The sequence below is a fragment of the Amphiura filiformis genome, chromosome 7 (assembly GCF_039555335.1).
Source record: "Amphiura filiformis chromosome 7, Afil_fr2py, whole genome shotgun sequence".
NCBI classification, from domain to species: Eukaryota; Metazoa; Echinodermata; class Ophiuroidea; order Amphilepidida; family Amphiuridae; genus Amphiura; species Amphiura filiformis.
This window is the reverse complement of record NC_092634.1, coordinates 32207014-32221540: the sequence shown is the minus strand read 5'-3', so window position 1 is coordinate 32221540 and position 14527 is coordinate 32207014. Positions and strand designations below refer to the sequence as shown.

At 36.9% G+C, this 14527-nt stretch overlaps 2 protein-coding genes across 2 annotated transcripts in view; one reads left to right on the top strand and one right to left on the bottom strand.

Moving 5' to 3' along the window:
• The window catches only part of LOC140157033 (cholesterol oxidase-like), a 108700-nt gene that overhangs the window by 75373 nt on the left and 18800 nt on the right, over nt 1-14527 (bottom strand). The window lies entirely within an intron of this gene.
• LOC140157804 (uncharacterized) lies at nt 4344-7195 on the top strand. The gene is made up of 2 exons (XM_072181051.1): nt 4344-4471; nt 5731-7195. The coding sequence occupies exon 2, from the start codon at nt 5747-5749 to the stop codon at nt 7193-7195; it is 1449 nt and encodes a 482-aa protein (XP_072037152.1). The 5' UTR covers nt 4344-4471; nt 5731-5746.

Here is a 14527-nt window from a genome sequence, read left to right as displayed (position 1 = left end):
TATGTCCGATTAGAACTAACTCCGTTCGCAAACCGCGACATCCCTCGCATAGTGAGCGAAGTGAGTTGTTGGAATACTTCAGTTCATACAGGTATCAGAGTCCAAGTACAAGCAGCGTGGCACACTGGTTAAGGTCTTTGCCTTTGGTGCGAGAGGTCCCGAGTTCAATTCCCCGCAGGACCAAAAAAAAAATAGAAAAAAATCTCCGCTCTCCCCGTGGTTCATCTGGTAATGGCGGGGCAGATGATACATGATAAGGACCTCGTTTACAGGCGGTTCCGATCAGGGTAACGCCCGATTGTCGGCTACACTTGCCTGTCCTGTAAAAATACCTCGACCATCTATCTACGGCGACCCCCTTCGTTCACCAGGTCACTGGCCGATGTTTCGTCAGCGTTATCTCCTAGATTTCAGCTGTTAAGGGTAGACGAGGTATTGCTAGTCGAAGCAACCTAAAAATCGATTTTCATTATCTAGATCAATATATTATTGAAAAATAACACCTTGATGTTTTGCAAAAGTTCATTCTACAAATCGTATACTTTGCGAACTTGCTTAATTTATTGTTGTTAATGAGTTATGTACGTTTTACAAAAGTGTTGTTGTTTCAGCCCTCTTTACAACTCAAGAACCGCAGCACCTATAAAAGTATAGCTGTGATATTTTAATTCTTCTACACGCTCGCTATGACTTGAGCAATGCAGTTTTTGCCAAAGCTCACTACCGTTCGTAAGATGCTGTGAACTACCAAATCACAACAGTTAAAATAATTAATAACCTTAATGCCAAGATATGCGCGACAAAAAAAAAAAAACTAACTCCATTCGCTTGTTTTGTTGGAATACCCCAGTTCATCATACAGGTATCAAAATCCGAGTACAAAACCTGTGCTAATTTTCGATATACGTTTATTATGCAATACAACATTATTAGGTTAAATATGCAATGGAGAATTATTAGGTGTAATATGAAATGCAACATTGTGAATAAAAAATAATATAATTTTGATGCTTATTGACTTGGCATTCCGAAAAGGAAAATCTCCATCAGAGCTGGTAAGGTACTTTAATAATGTATTACAATATTACATGCGGTTAGAACATTAAAACACTTAGTGTATGACATTTGCTTTTACAGCCAATTTAATTCTTTTTCTGTGTATTGAGGATTGTGAATGGAATTGGGTCTGTGGTAAAAGATTAGCATGTAATAATACAGGTCTGCGAGACAAAATATTAATTGTTCGCGGGCAAGTCAACCCAAACCTCCACGTGGTGCCGGATGGGTCAGTCAGCTAGCGGAGGATCATGTATGAGTTTTGGCCACGTTCTAGCTACTTCCTCGGCTGACTCAGTCTGGTGTGGCTCTGAAAAGACACCGTTTGGTTTGTTAATCACATAAAGGAAATGTAAATCACCGTACGAGTATACAGGCAGAGGCATATACAACGTGGCATCAAGCTGTTTAGCAATAGAAAAGGTGCAGCGAAACATACACCGCATTGAATTGGAACAAAGCTATAGGCCAATAGAAGAATCTGGATCAAGGTTTGTGACCTGGATAATAATCAATTAGTTGCAAGCGCAATTTAAATCTACAAAAACGAAAAAACAAAAGACAACGGCCTGGTATGGTTGTGTGTTTCTGCAGAAATACAGTATCTATGACAATACGTCCAGTGCACGATACAAGTATAGATTTTGACTTCGGTGGTTGTGGTTTGCGGCCTGCATGCTATGTAATGGGTACCATTTTTCTTGTGAATAGGTAATGTATATTTCAACTTAAGGCCAGAGTAATGGAAGACACATTCGTCCACGACCAAATTTGAGATTTTTTGATATTTATCAACACTAAGATGTATTCTTTAACTTGAAACTGATAAATTACAACTTGCTAATATTTATTCGTATTTTTGCTTGATTTATTTCACTCTTTTCAACTCTAAAAAGTCACATGGCTCAAGACAGCTTAGTAAATTGGCGGGAAATAATGAGTCAGAAATGCGCGAATGTGAAATATTGTGATTACGCGCGAGATTCGTGTCGCGTGACGCGGCGCAAGTCTGCGCGTATGTCCAACGCAGTCAAGGCGCATTCGGTATGTTGTTCACGCCAGCAAATCAGTGAATGTGGTGTAAACAAAACAAAAATTTGCAGTCAAAATGCCACTTATATTTTTTAATTATTTTGAATTTTGACGCACTGAAAGCAGACATTATAGATTCATTGGTGCAAAAAGATGCATATTTAGACCATGCACCAGATACAGCTTTTACAAGTGTGAAAGTCTTACCATTTTAAAATTTAAGGACGTTTTGTGCAGAATGTTGACATTTTTTTACTAAAACGTCGATTTCTCAGAGTTCACTTTTGACAATATTGCGCGATTTTTGTGACAAGATAACTCGAAAAATATGCAAGCAAAGGGTAAACTTTTTGCACTATCCTTTAGAGTACATCAAAGTCTAGGGAAGGTTTTTTAATTTTTTCAAAATATTTGTTTTAAACAAAAATATACACCATTATGTGCAATTTTTAGCTTAATAGAGTGACAAAATAGCTTTTTTTCACATGTTTTTTCAATATTTCGAAAAAGAGACGAATTTCAAAAAAATTAAAAAACCTTCCCTAAGTTCATGTCTCTTCTTCATGAAAAGCTAACTGATTTTTTTTACTCCGAACGGATTTTTTTCTAAGTTGTCACAAAAAAATTGGGGTAAAAAAGTGAATTTTTGTGATTTTCTCAAAAACTTGAGATTTTTGAACAAATCTGTATAGTTTTATATACTTTGGACATACAATTCAGAAATAATGAAGCTCGAAAAGGTCCATGTTCTCTCCCATTACTCTGCCCTTAACACAAACATTCCTCATATAGTACCCGAAAGATCAGATTACCATAAAAACGAACTTTAAATAGATATTCAACGACCTTTTCGGTTTTTATTTTTCACCTTTAATACATTCTTGCTTCTTTCTCTTTCATTTGATAATCACTTTGAGATATGAAAAGGACCCTACATATGAATATTGGCCAGGTCTTATGAGGAGCGTGACCCCGGTGGGGAAATTATTTTTATTATATTCTTTACTTTGTTCTCTTTCATTTGATACCACTCGATGGTACATACCTTCTTGGCATTTTGAGATATAAAAAGGACCATATGAATATTGACCCAGGGATTATTATGAGTGCCACCCCTGGGTGGGAAAATATTTTTATTATATACTTTACTTCTTCCTCTTTCATTTGACACCACTTGGGGGGGGGGTCATACCTTTGTGGCATTTAAAGATATGTCCATTTCAGACCAAAAGGTTGGTAAGTAAGTAATTAACATACACGAATATAGGCTGATACCATTTCATGGTTCAGCAAAAAAGCAAACTTTCTTTTGTAAAAAGTGACACATGTGTCTTTAAAAGAAAAATGACGTGAGAATTGACGTTTGTCCGTCATTTAAATAAAATAACTTTCATCTTATAATGTGTTGTGAACAAAAGTTCAAATTTTAATTTATTTAAGCATTATTTTTCATTTCTCAAAAATCGACTATGGAATAGTCTAGGATAACGCCAGTAGCTTTCACACTAATATGCACAGATACTTTTGATTTATTTACGCCATGCATAAATTAGCAATTTCGCCTTACTCCATATCACTCGAACCTACGCCGCGTTAAACCGTATTGTATAAGAATTAAAGTGTACACTGCAGTGTTTTAGTTAAATATATATATAGCAAAACTGTAAAAATAATGGTGCCATACCAATCGCCTGCACCTTGAATGATGTTTTGGTATTATGTATGCATGGTTAGCCGGGTTCTGGTGTAGATTAGCTATGCACGTAGGCACAATATTTAGGTACCGTTCACAAACACTTGTTAGGGGGCCCTGATGCAAAACGCGAAAAATTTTCGGGCCCCCTTTTCAGATCTCAAAAATTTCAAGGCCCTCCTTTTTGACATGAAAATTATGGGTCAACCCCATAGAAAAGCATATAAACTCAATTTTCCCAGGAAAATTTGTGGTCAATTTTTCAGGGCTCCCCTTAGGAGGGTCATAACTTATAAGGCCCCCTATTTTGCATCAGCCCCCCAACAAGTGTTTGTGAACGGTCCCTTAACTAGTAGCAGTAACAGTGCTATATGAACACGGTATACTACTACATGATACAGGTTTATTATATTTCTCATCTTCCCTGATTGTACAGAGATACATTGGTAAGTTGGTGTTCTTCAGAAGGTCAAGAAGAACTGCGTATCGTGCTACTTCTGCTTAGCAGAGCTCTTAAAGATCTGATAGGGCTACCTGCCTACATGGGGTCTTTTTGATTTCCTGGAGTCGAGTCATCAAGATACCAAAGACAAGACTCAAGTGATCTGTCCTGCATATCAGCACCTGTACCTAAAGAGGAGATTAGAGGATCTTCTTGTGTAGAATCGACAACAAACTAGGGACAAGAAGGTGAGTACCTTAGAAGGAGCGAGGACGATCATTTGTATCTCCATCTCCTTTATCCTCCCCACCTTTTCCACACTAATGCTATAATGCATTTCACATCTTCATATCAGCACATCTTGAAAACCACTATAAACATTAGCTTTATATGCTGGGTTTATATCTAAAGCTCTTTTCCTCTCTCCTCTGATACATCCTTGTACAAGCCTTCGTATTGGGGCATGGAATAAGAATTTCCAGTCTTACGCATATAGGAGTGCCCATTGTTGTCATTCAGTCGGGGGAAAGTGCACACATTTAGTCCATGTAGTCGGGCCGGGGGAAATTTACACGGCCCACGGGCTAATGGCGTATCCAGTTTTCCTGGTCAGGGGAGCAAAATAAAAATTCCGGCGGCCAAGAAATTTTCACCCTGTAATATCGGTGGGATATATATAAGCATACTGGTTTGTTACTGAGAGACTTCACATGTAAAGTTCTCGTGCTTTAAAAAAGGGCTTCATTGGGACCATTCGGGCAAAATATTGGTATTTCACACTATTTTGGCAAATACCGTAAAACCCCGTCTACAAGCATATAGTGTGCTTCTGATGAAAGCTACATTAAACCAGTCACCATTATGGAGTTTGAGCAAATAAATTACGGATCCAAGCATATACAAACAAGTATTATTTTAAGACCGATCAATTGTATTGGTATATTAACGCTTGCTTCGAATTAATTAAGCTTTTATAAAAAACACTATATATGCTTGTAGACGGGGTTTTACGGTATTCGGGTTAAGTTTTAGCGGGAAACGGGCTCCTTGCCTCTATTCTATTTATTTTCCTTCCCGATTTTCTCATTCATTGCTTGAGGGCACTTTTCTCTCTCATATCTTGAGCATCCTGGCAAATAAAGAATAAAAAATTGGAGAAAACAATTTTATTCTGATATAATCATTCGGAGGAATCGAGATCCCTGGTTCAACTCTCCCATTTTCGAAAAACTGCGCCACAAGGGCCAGAGTAAAATGAATACTGTACCGTCCGAAAAAGACTTGCCAAGACAAGAATGTCTTAAAAATAGTATTTCTATCATAAACGACATTCCTCGCCGATTATCATCAATACCGGAAGGTCATTTGCATCACAACCCAGCTGTAGACTGAAGGTTACAGTCGCAACGTCGTCGGTTCGTCCGTCAAAAATAGGTATGTCTGACTCTGGTTGACCAGATTTTAAATAAAATCTTAATTGCTTATTCAAATGTCTCTTTGTCAACAGTGTCCTACCACGAAAAATGACTGCACAAAATTTCACCACATTGCCACGGACCATTGAAGAGCTTCAGTCAGATCATGTCACCACTGAAAGTAGAATCTGCCAGATACATGGTGAGCAGGTATGGTTCTACTGTGAGACGGAAGACAAGCAAGTCTGCATGGGCTGTGTCAGTTTGAAAACATGCCAAACTGACCATAACAGAGTGAACATAAAAGTAGCAGCAAATATGCAAGCAGATTTGATTGATGGATTGATGAAGAAGTGTGCTGACAACAAAAAGAGGTTTCAAAATGCAATTGAGGACACTGATAGAGTACTTGGTACATTGAATAAGTCTGTGAAGTGTACAACAGTCGAAGCTATAAACTGTAAGGAACAAAACATATACCAAGTAGCCCAATTATTTGATACCGAAGTGGATAAGGATAAGGTCAAAGAGATAGAAGATACAAAGAAAGTACTCAAGTCAGAAGTAGATAAAATCAAAGAAGCTGAAAAGCAGACATCAAACCTTATTGCTTCCAATTCAGAGTTCTTGATCACCTCTATGTATTCCTCCATGTCCAAGAAACTGAATGAGTTGTCTTTGACAACACCAGTAACAGTTGCTAAGTCGTTAGGTGATCTTACGTTTGAGAGCAATCCAATGATGGCCTTACCTACTGGGTATTTCTTGTCAAAGAAAAACTGGAGACTTACTAGCAAATTTTCCATAAAAGAAAGTAAAGAAGCCCATGCAATTGCCCTAAATCATGATGGAGATATTGCTGTTACAAGTTATGATAAAGGTGTCAAAGTGTATGCAAGAGATGGACAAGTCAAGTGTTCCTTTATGGATGACTTCGGCAAAATAACAGGTATGACAGTATCCCATGATAATAAGTATATTGTAGCAAGTAGAGACAACTACAATGGCATACAATTCCACACCAGTGACGGCAAATATTTGTCATGTGTCCCTGTCACTGATACCACCGGTGACACATCCAATCCGAATACTGTTACCATTGATGCCGAAGATCGAATCATAGTAGGGTTACTCAATAACACTGTATCCATCCACAGTGCAGACGGGTCTTTTATCTCTAAATTTGCAACAAGAAATAATCCAACACGCCTTGCAGTTACCTCTGAAGGAGAACTAGTTTGTTCTTACTATTACAATCCATTTGGTCTAGAATTGATGGATTATTGTGGTTCTAAGGTGCGGGTAATGCAACCTCCTCCAGATGTCAAGCAATGGGTTCCTGGTTATGTGTGTTGTGGACGAGGAGAGATCTTTGTAGTCAATAGAGCAGTGGATTACCCAGCAGGTATATACAGATATACAAGTAAAGGACATTATCTAGGATGTGTTACCGCGGAGGTTAATAACCCTGCAGGAATTACTTTGTCACAAGATGGAAAGGAGTTGCTTGTTGTAGAATATAGTGACTGTCATGTTAAAATATTCCACAGAGAATAAAGCTAGCTTTGTTCCTCAAAATTCATGCTATGCCGATGTTACGTGTAATATTGTAGTATTTAGCAAATGTAATTAATTTATTCATATAAATTATTATCATATTCAGATATATATAAATTATCATTCACGTGTACACCAGGCACAAAAAGAAACTCGTCGGTTATAGTCATCCTTGACGTTCAACAACCTGAATTATTCTGAAATATACATTTTGTTAACTGAACTTTGCGTTCTCATGTGACACCATGTTCGTGAAAATCGAGCAAGAATTGGCCAAGATATGCGCATCCAAACTCTCAAATCCCAAAATCAAAAGTTGCAATATTTGTGCCTGTTACATTGTGTGCTATATTGATCGGCCCGTGGTGCTTATGTGCAATACAACGATGCATTTCCATTGAAAATCGTTATTGCAACTTTTGATTTTGGGGTTTGAAGGTTTGGAGGCGCATATCTTTGTCAATTCTTGTTCGATTTTCACGAACAGGGTGTCAAACATGTCAAATGAGAAAACAAAGTCCAATTATAACAAAAAGTATATTTCAGAATAATCCAAAATTATCAGGTTGTTGTACAGCAAGGATGGCTATAACTGATGAGTTTCTTTTTGTGCCTGATGAATTATCATATTTATACAAGTAAAGGCCACTACCTATATAGGATATTACCGCAGAGGCTAACAACCTTGTAGGAATTACACAAGGTGGCATGGAGTTACCTGTTGTATAATACAGTGACTGTCAGGTTCAAATATTACGCAGAGAATAAAGCTAGCTTTGTTCCTAACATCCTCAATAAAAATGTAAAATTCATGCTATACAGATTAAACCTGTCATAACGTCAGTACAACATTGTATGTCAGATTGGCATGTATCCAAATAGCTCAAAGGTAATTCATGTATTCACATCATTATTATTAATATTATCATACTTTGACATTATCAAGATCATATTTTTCACATTGTTTGCTTTGGTTATAAAATTGCTGTAAATTACACTCAAATAATAATTCAGAATGAATAATTCAGAATGCAATGTGGTGAATAGTCCCGGGAGTTAAGTGGGGTTTCCTCAGTTTTTCATGTACAGGGTGTCCCTGAAAGAACGGTATCGTCCGAAACTTAATTGTTCGGGTACTTTAACGCCACAACTAAACATAACCAAATAACTGGCGTGATGTATGAATAAAATAAATAAGCTATTGCATACTTTTCGAATTTTGACAATTGATCAGTCCGTTCGTGAAGTATTAGAATTTTACGAAACTCCCTAATTTTCAAACCTTTCCGCGGATTCAGATAACAATCGATGATAATTATGTATTCGGAGTAAACCACTGCGCATCATCAGCGCATCAGACGTTGTCATTGACAGATATTTGACTCCGTGGAACGGGTTGAAAATGGGATAGTTTCGTAAAATTCTTTTATTTCAAAAACGGAGCAGTCAATTGTAAAAATCCGACGATACAGTTCTTTCACGGACACCAAGCTGTAGCTTTATAGTGTGTAAATCACATTGGTTGGGCGGTTCCATTTAAAATCCACACTACCCCTGTGGAAGATTTTGAAAATATCTGCCACAGGAGGAGTATGAATTTCAAATGGAATGAGCACAATAGGCAGCTCCATTTGAATTTCATCCACCCTTTGAGAAAGATTCAACCTGAATCTTCCCCTGAGGGAGGGTGAGTTTCGAATGGAACTGCTAATGTGTTCATTCCATTTGAAATTTATACTCCCCCTGTGGCAGATATTTCCAAAATCTTCCGCAGGGTAGTGTGGAATTTAAATGGAATAACCCATTGGTTGGGCGGTACTGTGATGTACTCTGAGTAAGTCAAATTGATCATTTACTTTGTTTACATTTAAAACTATTGCATGGGAATTTTTTTCTCATGCAAAAACATTCAGAGGTATATTATTATTTTTTCTCTCAATTCCTTCCCCCTTCTCATCGGTTTTTCTTTTTTCTTTACCCTTTCCTCTCTTTTTATTTATTTATTTATTGATTGATTGATTGATTGATTGATTGATTGATTGATTGATTGATTGATTGATTGATTGATTGATTGATTGATTGATTGATTGATTGATTTATTTATTTATTTATTTATTTATTTATTTATTTATTTATTATTTAACCTGGGGTGACCAATCAATGTACTGGCACTGTTCTCCCTTGGTTCCCAGGTGAAGTTATGTATGGCTTAAGTGACAATCTTTCTATTATCCCCGCAAAACGTCTGAAACAGGGAAGACATGTTGGCTTATTATAACACTTATGTATCTCTTTGCCCTTTCAAACAATGTGTTATCGAAATAAATCATATTCCTCGAAAATACTGTAGACGAGGCAGCAACAATTAAGCTTGGTGTATCTATTTGATGCATTGATTTGGCATTCCGATATGGGGAAATATGATAAAGCATTTGGGCTATTCCAGAAAATAAGTGCACACCCCATATAGAGGAGTACATTGTCAATAAAAGAAATGTCTGGATATCCGAGTTTGCTTTTTGCTTTGACCTCTTAAATTGAGGATTTCTGATTTTGAACTATTTTTTGCTGGATATGTTCGCCTTTGGGAACTTTAAAAGTCTGGATTTCTAACAATCATGTCTGGACAAAAAGGGGGCGTGCATCTATATTTTGGAATAGCCCATTTCATCAACACTTGTAAGGTACTTTAATACAAGTATTACAATGTTACATTCGGTTACAACATTAAAACGCCAGTGGGAGTGTATCACATTTGCTTTTACAGCTACACACTTAATTGTTTTTCGGTGAATTGAGGACTGGATGGCATGAGGTCTGAGGTAAGATTAGCATGTAGTAACACTGGCATGCAAGACAAAAGGAAGCATGGCAAGATTGTGTTGATTGGAAACTGTCTAGTCTTGCTACCATCGTCGTATAAAGCAATTCTATAAGTAATTTAAACACATCCTACGAAGGTGAGGTGTGCAAGTTTAATAAATGTGATTTATAGTGCGCTACGCACAGGCACAACGCCTAGACGTTGATTCACAAGCCGTAGCGCACTTCACAGGTTGTCGCTGACCACTACGGCCCCACATAATTCCATAAAACATTTAACAACAACACAGGGACTTCGCAGCTTTAAGAGCGCACACCCTAGATATTCCACAAATAACCGTCGCAACCAGGATCAGCTCTCTGAGTTTCGTACGGGTTACAACAAGACAATAAGCGGTAAGTTCCTTGTCCAGGGGAATTTCAAGATAACTCAAATTTATTTACTAGAGCGTGCTAAACTACTGCCAGGATCCTAACTTTGCAACCCCTCGCACCATAGTCGAATGCCTTATCGATTGAGCTAATTTGACTGCTAATCATACAGCTTGGAACCCCTCTTTGGAGATTCAATATTAAATTAAACGTCCTATACTGTAATATTTAGTACCAAAGAATAGGGCCTAGATATATGTTCTTTTTTCAGTGATCATGGTGATACCAACAAAAAGGTCCCGACATAATCGGACGACATCAAGCTTCTCTATATCATTACGACTCGATCCCACGATTATACATGCATCTGATATAAATCTAATGGTTAGAGTAATCCCGGAGAGAAATACTAAAACTGAAGAAAAAGTGGAGGCTTACTTTGACACCTAAGGCAATAGAAACAAATTAGTTCGATCTTTCGATCGACCATCGATGCTGGTCGATCCTTAATATTTATGAAATTAATTGACTATTGTTTATCACTATAATTCTGATTAATTCGTCGGTCGCAATAGTGGCGTACGTGAAGGACAATTTACGTTTCCGAGCAAAACGTTTTTGAAGGATATGCTACTAGTAACAGAGTCGATACTCCTCCACTGTTATATTTCAGTGGCCCGATTACATTTGAAATTGAAGTTTAAGGTTCAAACTATTAAACTGTATCTTTAATAGTTAACAAGGAATAACTATTATTGGAAAATAGCTAGCTGTAAACCTATACCGGTACGCCATTATGTGAAACAGAAAATTTCGAAAATCACTGTACGCCACTATGTGTTCCGACCGACGAATTAGTTGATAGTTCATTAATAACAGGCATCGAAGCAGCATCGACGGTCGATCCAAAGATCGAACTAATTTGGTTCTAGTGCCTAACCAAAGAAACCAAAGGAAGTTATTAAGTGCTTTACTTTCAAACCTTTTATCTATTCAAATCATAATATATTTGATTCTCTTTAAAATACTTTAAGCAGTGCAGTGGTAAGCTTATTGTATCAAGAAATAAATCCTATTTACTTTCTTTCGTCATGGTAGGGAAGTGAAGTACGACACTTGGTTAGGGGCGATTTAAGGAGCTTACAGTATTACAGTGGGCGTCGCTGTACGTGATTCGCGTGGTGTGTCTTATAGGAACTGATTTGAAAGCTAAACGATATGCCCACTATTTGTTTGTTATTTACATGTTGAGACACATCTGAACACTGATTCATTACTTTATGAACAGAAATCAAAAATGTTTATACTGCTGTATAACACTGTCCTTTTATCATTACTAGTTTTCCTGGACAAGATAGAGTTATGCTGATAAGATCCACATATTGTATATAAACTGAGCTCAAAAAGAAACTTACACACAGATTTACTTCAATACTCTACTCTTAACACATGTCAGTAACCAAGCAGTTATCCAACTGACACAACAGCAAAATGCACTGACATGGGACAGCTTCCTGGACCACATTCACAGCCCAGCCCTGTTTCATGAAAAAAGTGTATGAAAAGCAGAAAGCAGCACCGTTTTATCATCTGTGCCAGGATCTTGTGTGCATTCTCACAGATTTTTTGTCCTGGGTGTCAAATGTTGGGCTGTGAAAGTGAAGGAAGTCCAGGAAGCTGTCCCATGACAGTACATTCTGCTGTTGTGTCAGTTGGACAACTGCTTGGTTACTGACATGTGTTTTGAGTAAAGTATTAAGGTAATCCTGTGTGTAATTTTGCTTCATTTTGATTGACAGTAATTTTTAAGATATGACCTTGTGATTCACAAGTTGTAAAAAATTATAAGTTTCTTTTTGAGCTCAGTTTATAATAATATTATAATAGTCATGAATGATGAAAGAGCTTGCTAACAATTCCGGTCATCCGATGTTGTTTTAGGAAAACACTAATCATTCTGATACCAATCATTTTCCTAAAGTTGGTCCATCCGATAGCCTTATGGGTCGCTGGTTCGAAAGTTCGCAACTACCATAACCGTAGCCCTAAACCTAGCACTGCCACTAAACCTTAACCTAACCCTAACCTTAACCCTAACTAGCAAACCCATTTTTTCGGACTAGCAAACATTATTTTTCGACTGGCGAACCTGATAGAATAGCGGTCCATACCAAGAATACAATAGAGAGCTTGCGAAATGACGTTACTTTAACTTTAACTTTAACGTCTAGAGGATTATAGAGGATTATGTATTCAAAACCAAGGTGGTTTTGAATACATAATCCTCTATAATCCTCTAGACGTTAAAGTTAAAGTTAAAGTAACGCCATTTCGCAAGCTCTCTACTAGGTCGACCTGTTGCACCTGGGCACATTCCATTCTTAGCTTTTCCCCTTGTATGCCTCACACCAGTAGGGTGAAAGCTTATTGGAATAAATGATCTAAGCCAATAAATCTATTCATAATTCTTGTTCAATATTGCATTGGTCAAAATTAAGAAGCATAAGCATGGACAAGTCAATCACCACATAAAACTTTTGTGGAATCATATTACCTCCACGTCCAATTCCCGATCGCGCTCTGTGATTTGTCCAAACGCGTCACGTGAGTGTCCTTTGTTGGAAAATGCTGCTGTCTTATCATTTACACCCACCCAAATAACACGTCCTCGTTAGAAGAAAAAAGTTTGAATAATGTTTTTTTTAACGTTTTTAACTGTCTCGAACGTGTCATGTAAACGGACTTATATTCTTCTATTTGCGCTTGTAATATTTAAATTCTTGAGGATACGGATAAAAATATTGACGGAGAAACTGGCAAAGAAAAACACGTGCTTTAAATAGCCATCATTATGAGATGGATACGAGTGTTTTGAAACTCTTCAAACTATTTGACTTCGTCAATTCAAGAGAAACGAAATGGTGAATTTGCACGTGGCGTCACGTCACTTGAAGACATTTGTTTTTCAGATGCGGCAGTGGTGAATTTAAAGCAGGATCTCATAATAAAATCAGTTTAAAAATATCGTGTGGGTATGGTATACGTGGGAAGAAATAAATAAATAAATAAATAAAAAAGATGAGAAATGATTCGTGGGAAGAAAGACAAAAAGATGGGGGAATATGATTCAATCGACTTAATTGTTTTTTTTTTTTTTATTCTCTAGCTCTGAAGAAGCCCTTGACAGAGCGAGTTATATGCAAATGTTTGACGAAATAGAAATGAGATATTTAATATAATCAGTCTTTAATAATCCTTGAATATATATACATATTTTTTTGAAGTCTTCCTTTGTCTTTATTAGATTGTTTTGACGTGCTTTAATTTGTTCGCTTCGATTGTTCTTTGTTCGATTTTCATTATCTGAATCAATATATTATTGAAAAATAACACGTTGGTGTTTTGCAAAAGTTCATTCTACAAATAATTTTTTCTTGAAAGCTTACTTTTTTGTTGTTAATGAGTTATGTACGTTTTACAAAAGTGTTGTTGTTTCAGGCTTCTTTTAATTACAACTTAACTCAAGAACCACAGGACCTACAAAAGTATACCTGTGATATTCGAATTCTTCTATACGCTCGCTATGAATTGAGCAATACAATTTTTGCTCAAGCTCACTACCACTCGCAAGATGCTGTGAACTACTTTTTTTTTGCTGCTTCGACCAACAATACATCGTATACCTTTAATGTTGCAAATAAATTCTATGGTTATCACAACACATCCACATACACAGATCTTTACACAAACTAACTAAAAAGTAGAATCCCCGGGTAGAATCATTAAAAAATGAATTGAACAAAAATGCTTCATGTTTCTAATAAACTCTATACTGCACAGCTATGGGTATCCCGTATCCGGAAACTTTCATTCACGCCAACAAATATTTGTTCTATTGATATGAAGTGCTTGAAATACTTGAACGTAGATATATTAATTTTGAAGATGTATTAAATATGGGCTATATGAAACGTGCGGTCGCGTTATAAGAGAACATTTGTTTTGATCACTACACGTTTTTCGATCAATTTCAAATCAAATTATGGAGGAAATATTGACAATAGTGATGGGAAAACAATCATTTTAATCGTGAAAAAACGTGGCCGATGCATGTAATTCCGTGATTAAAACCGTCGT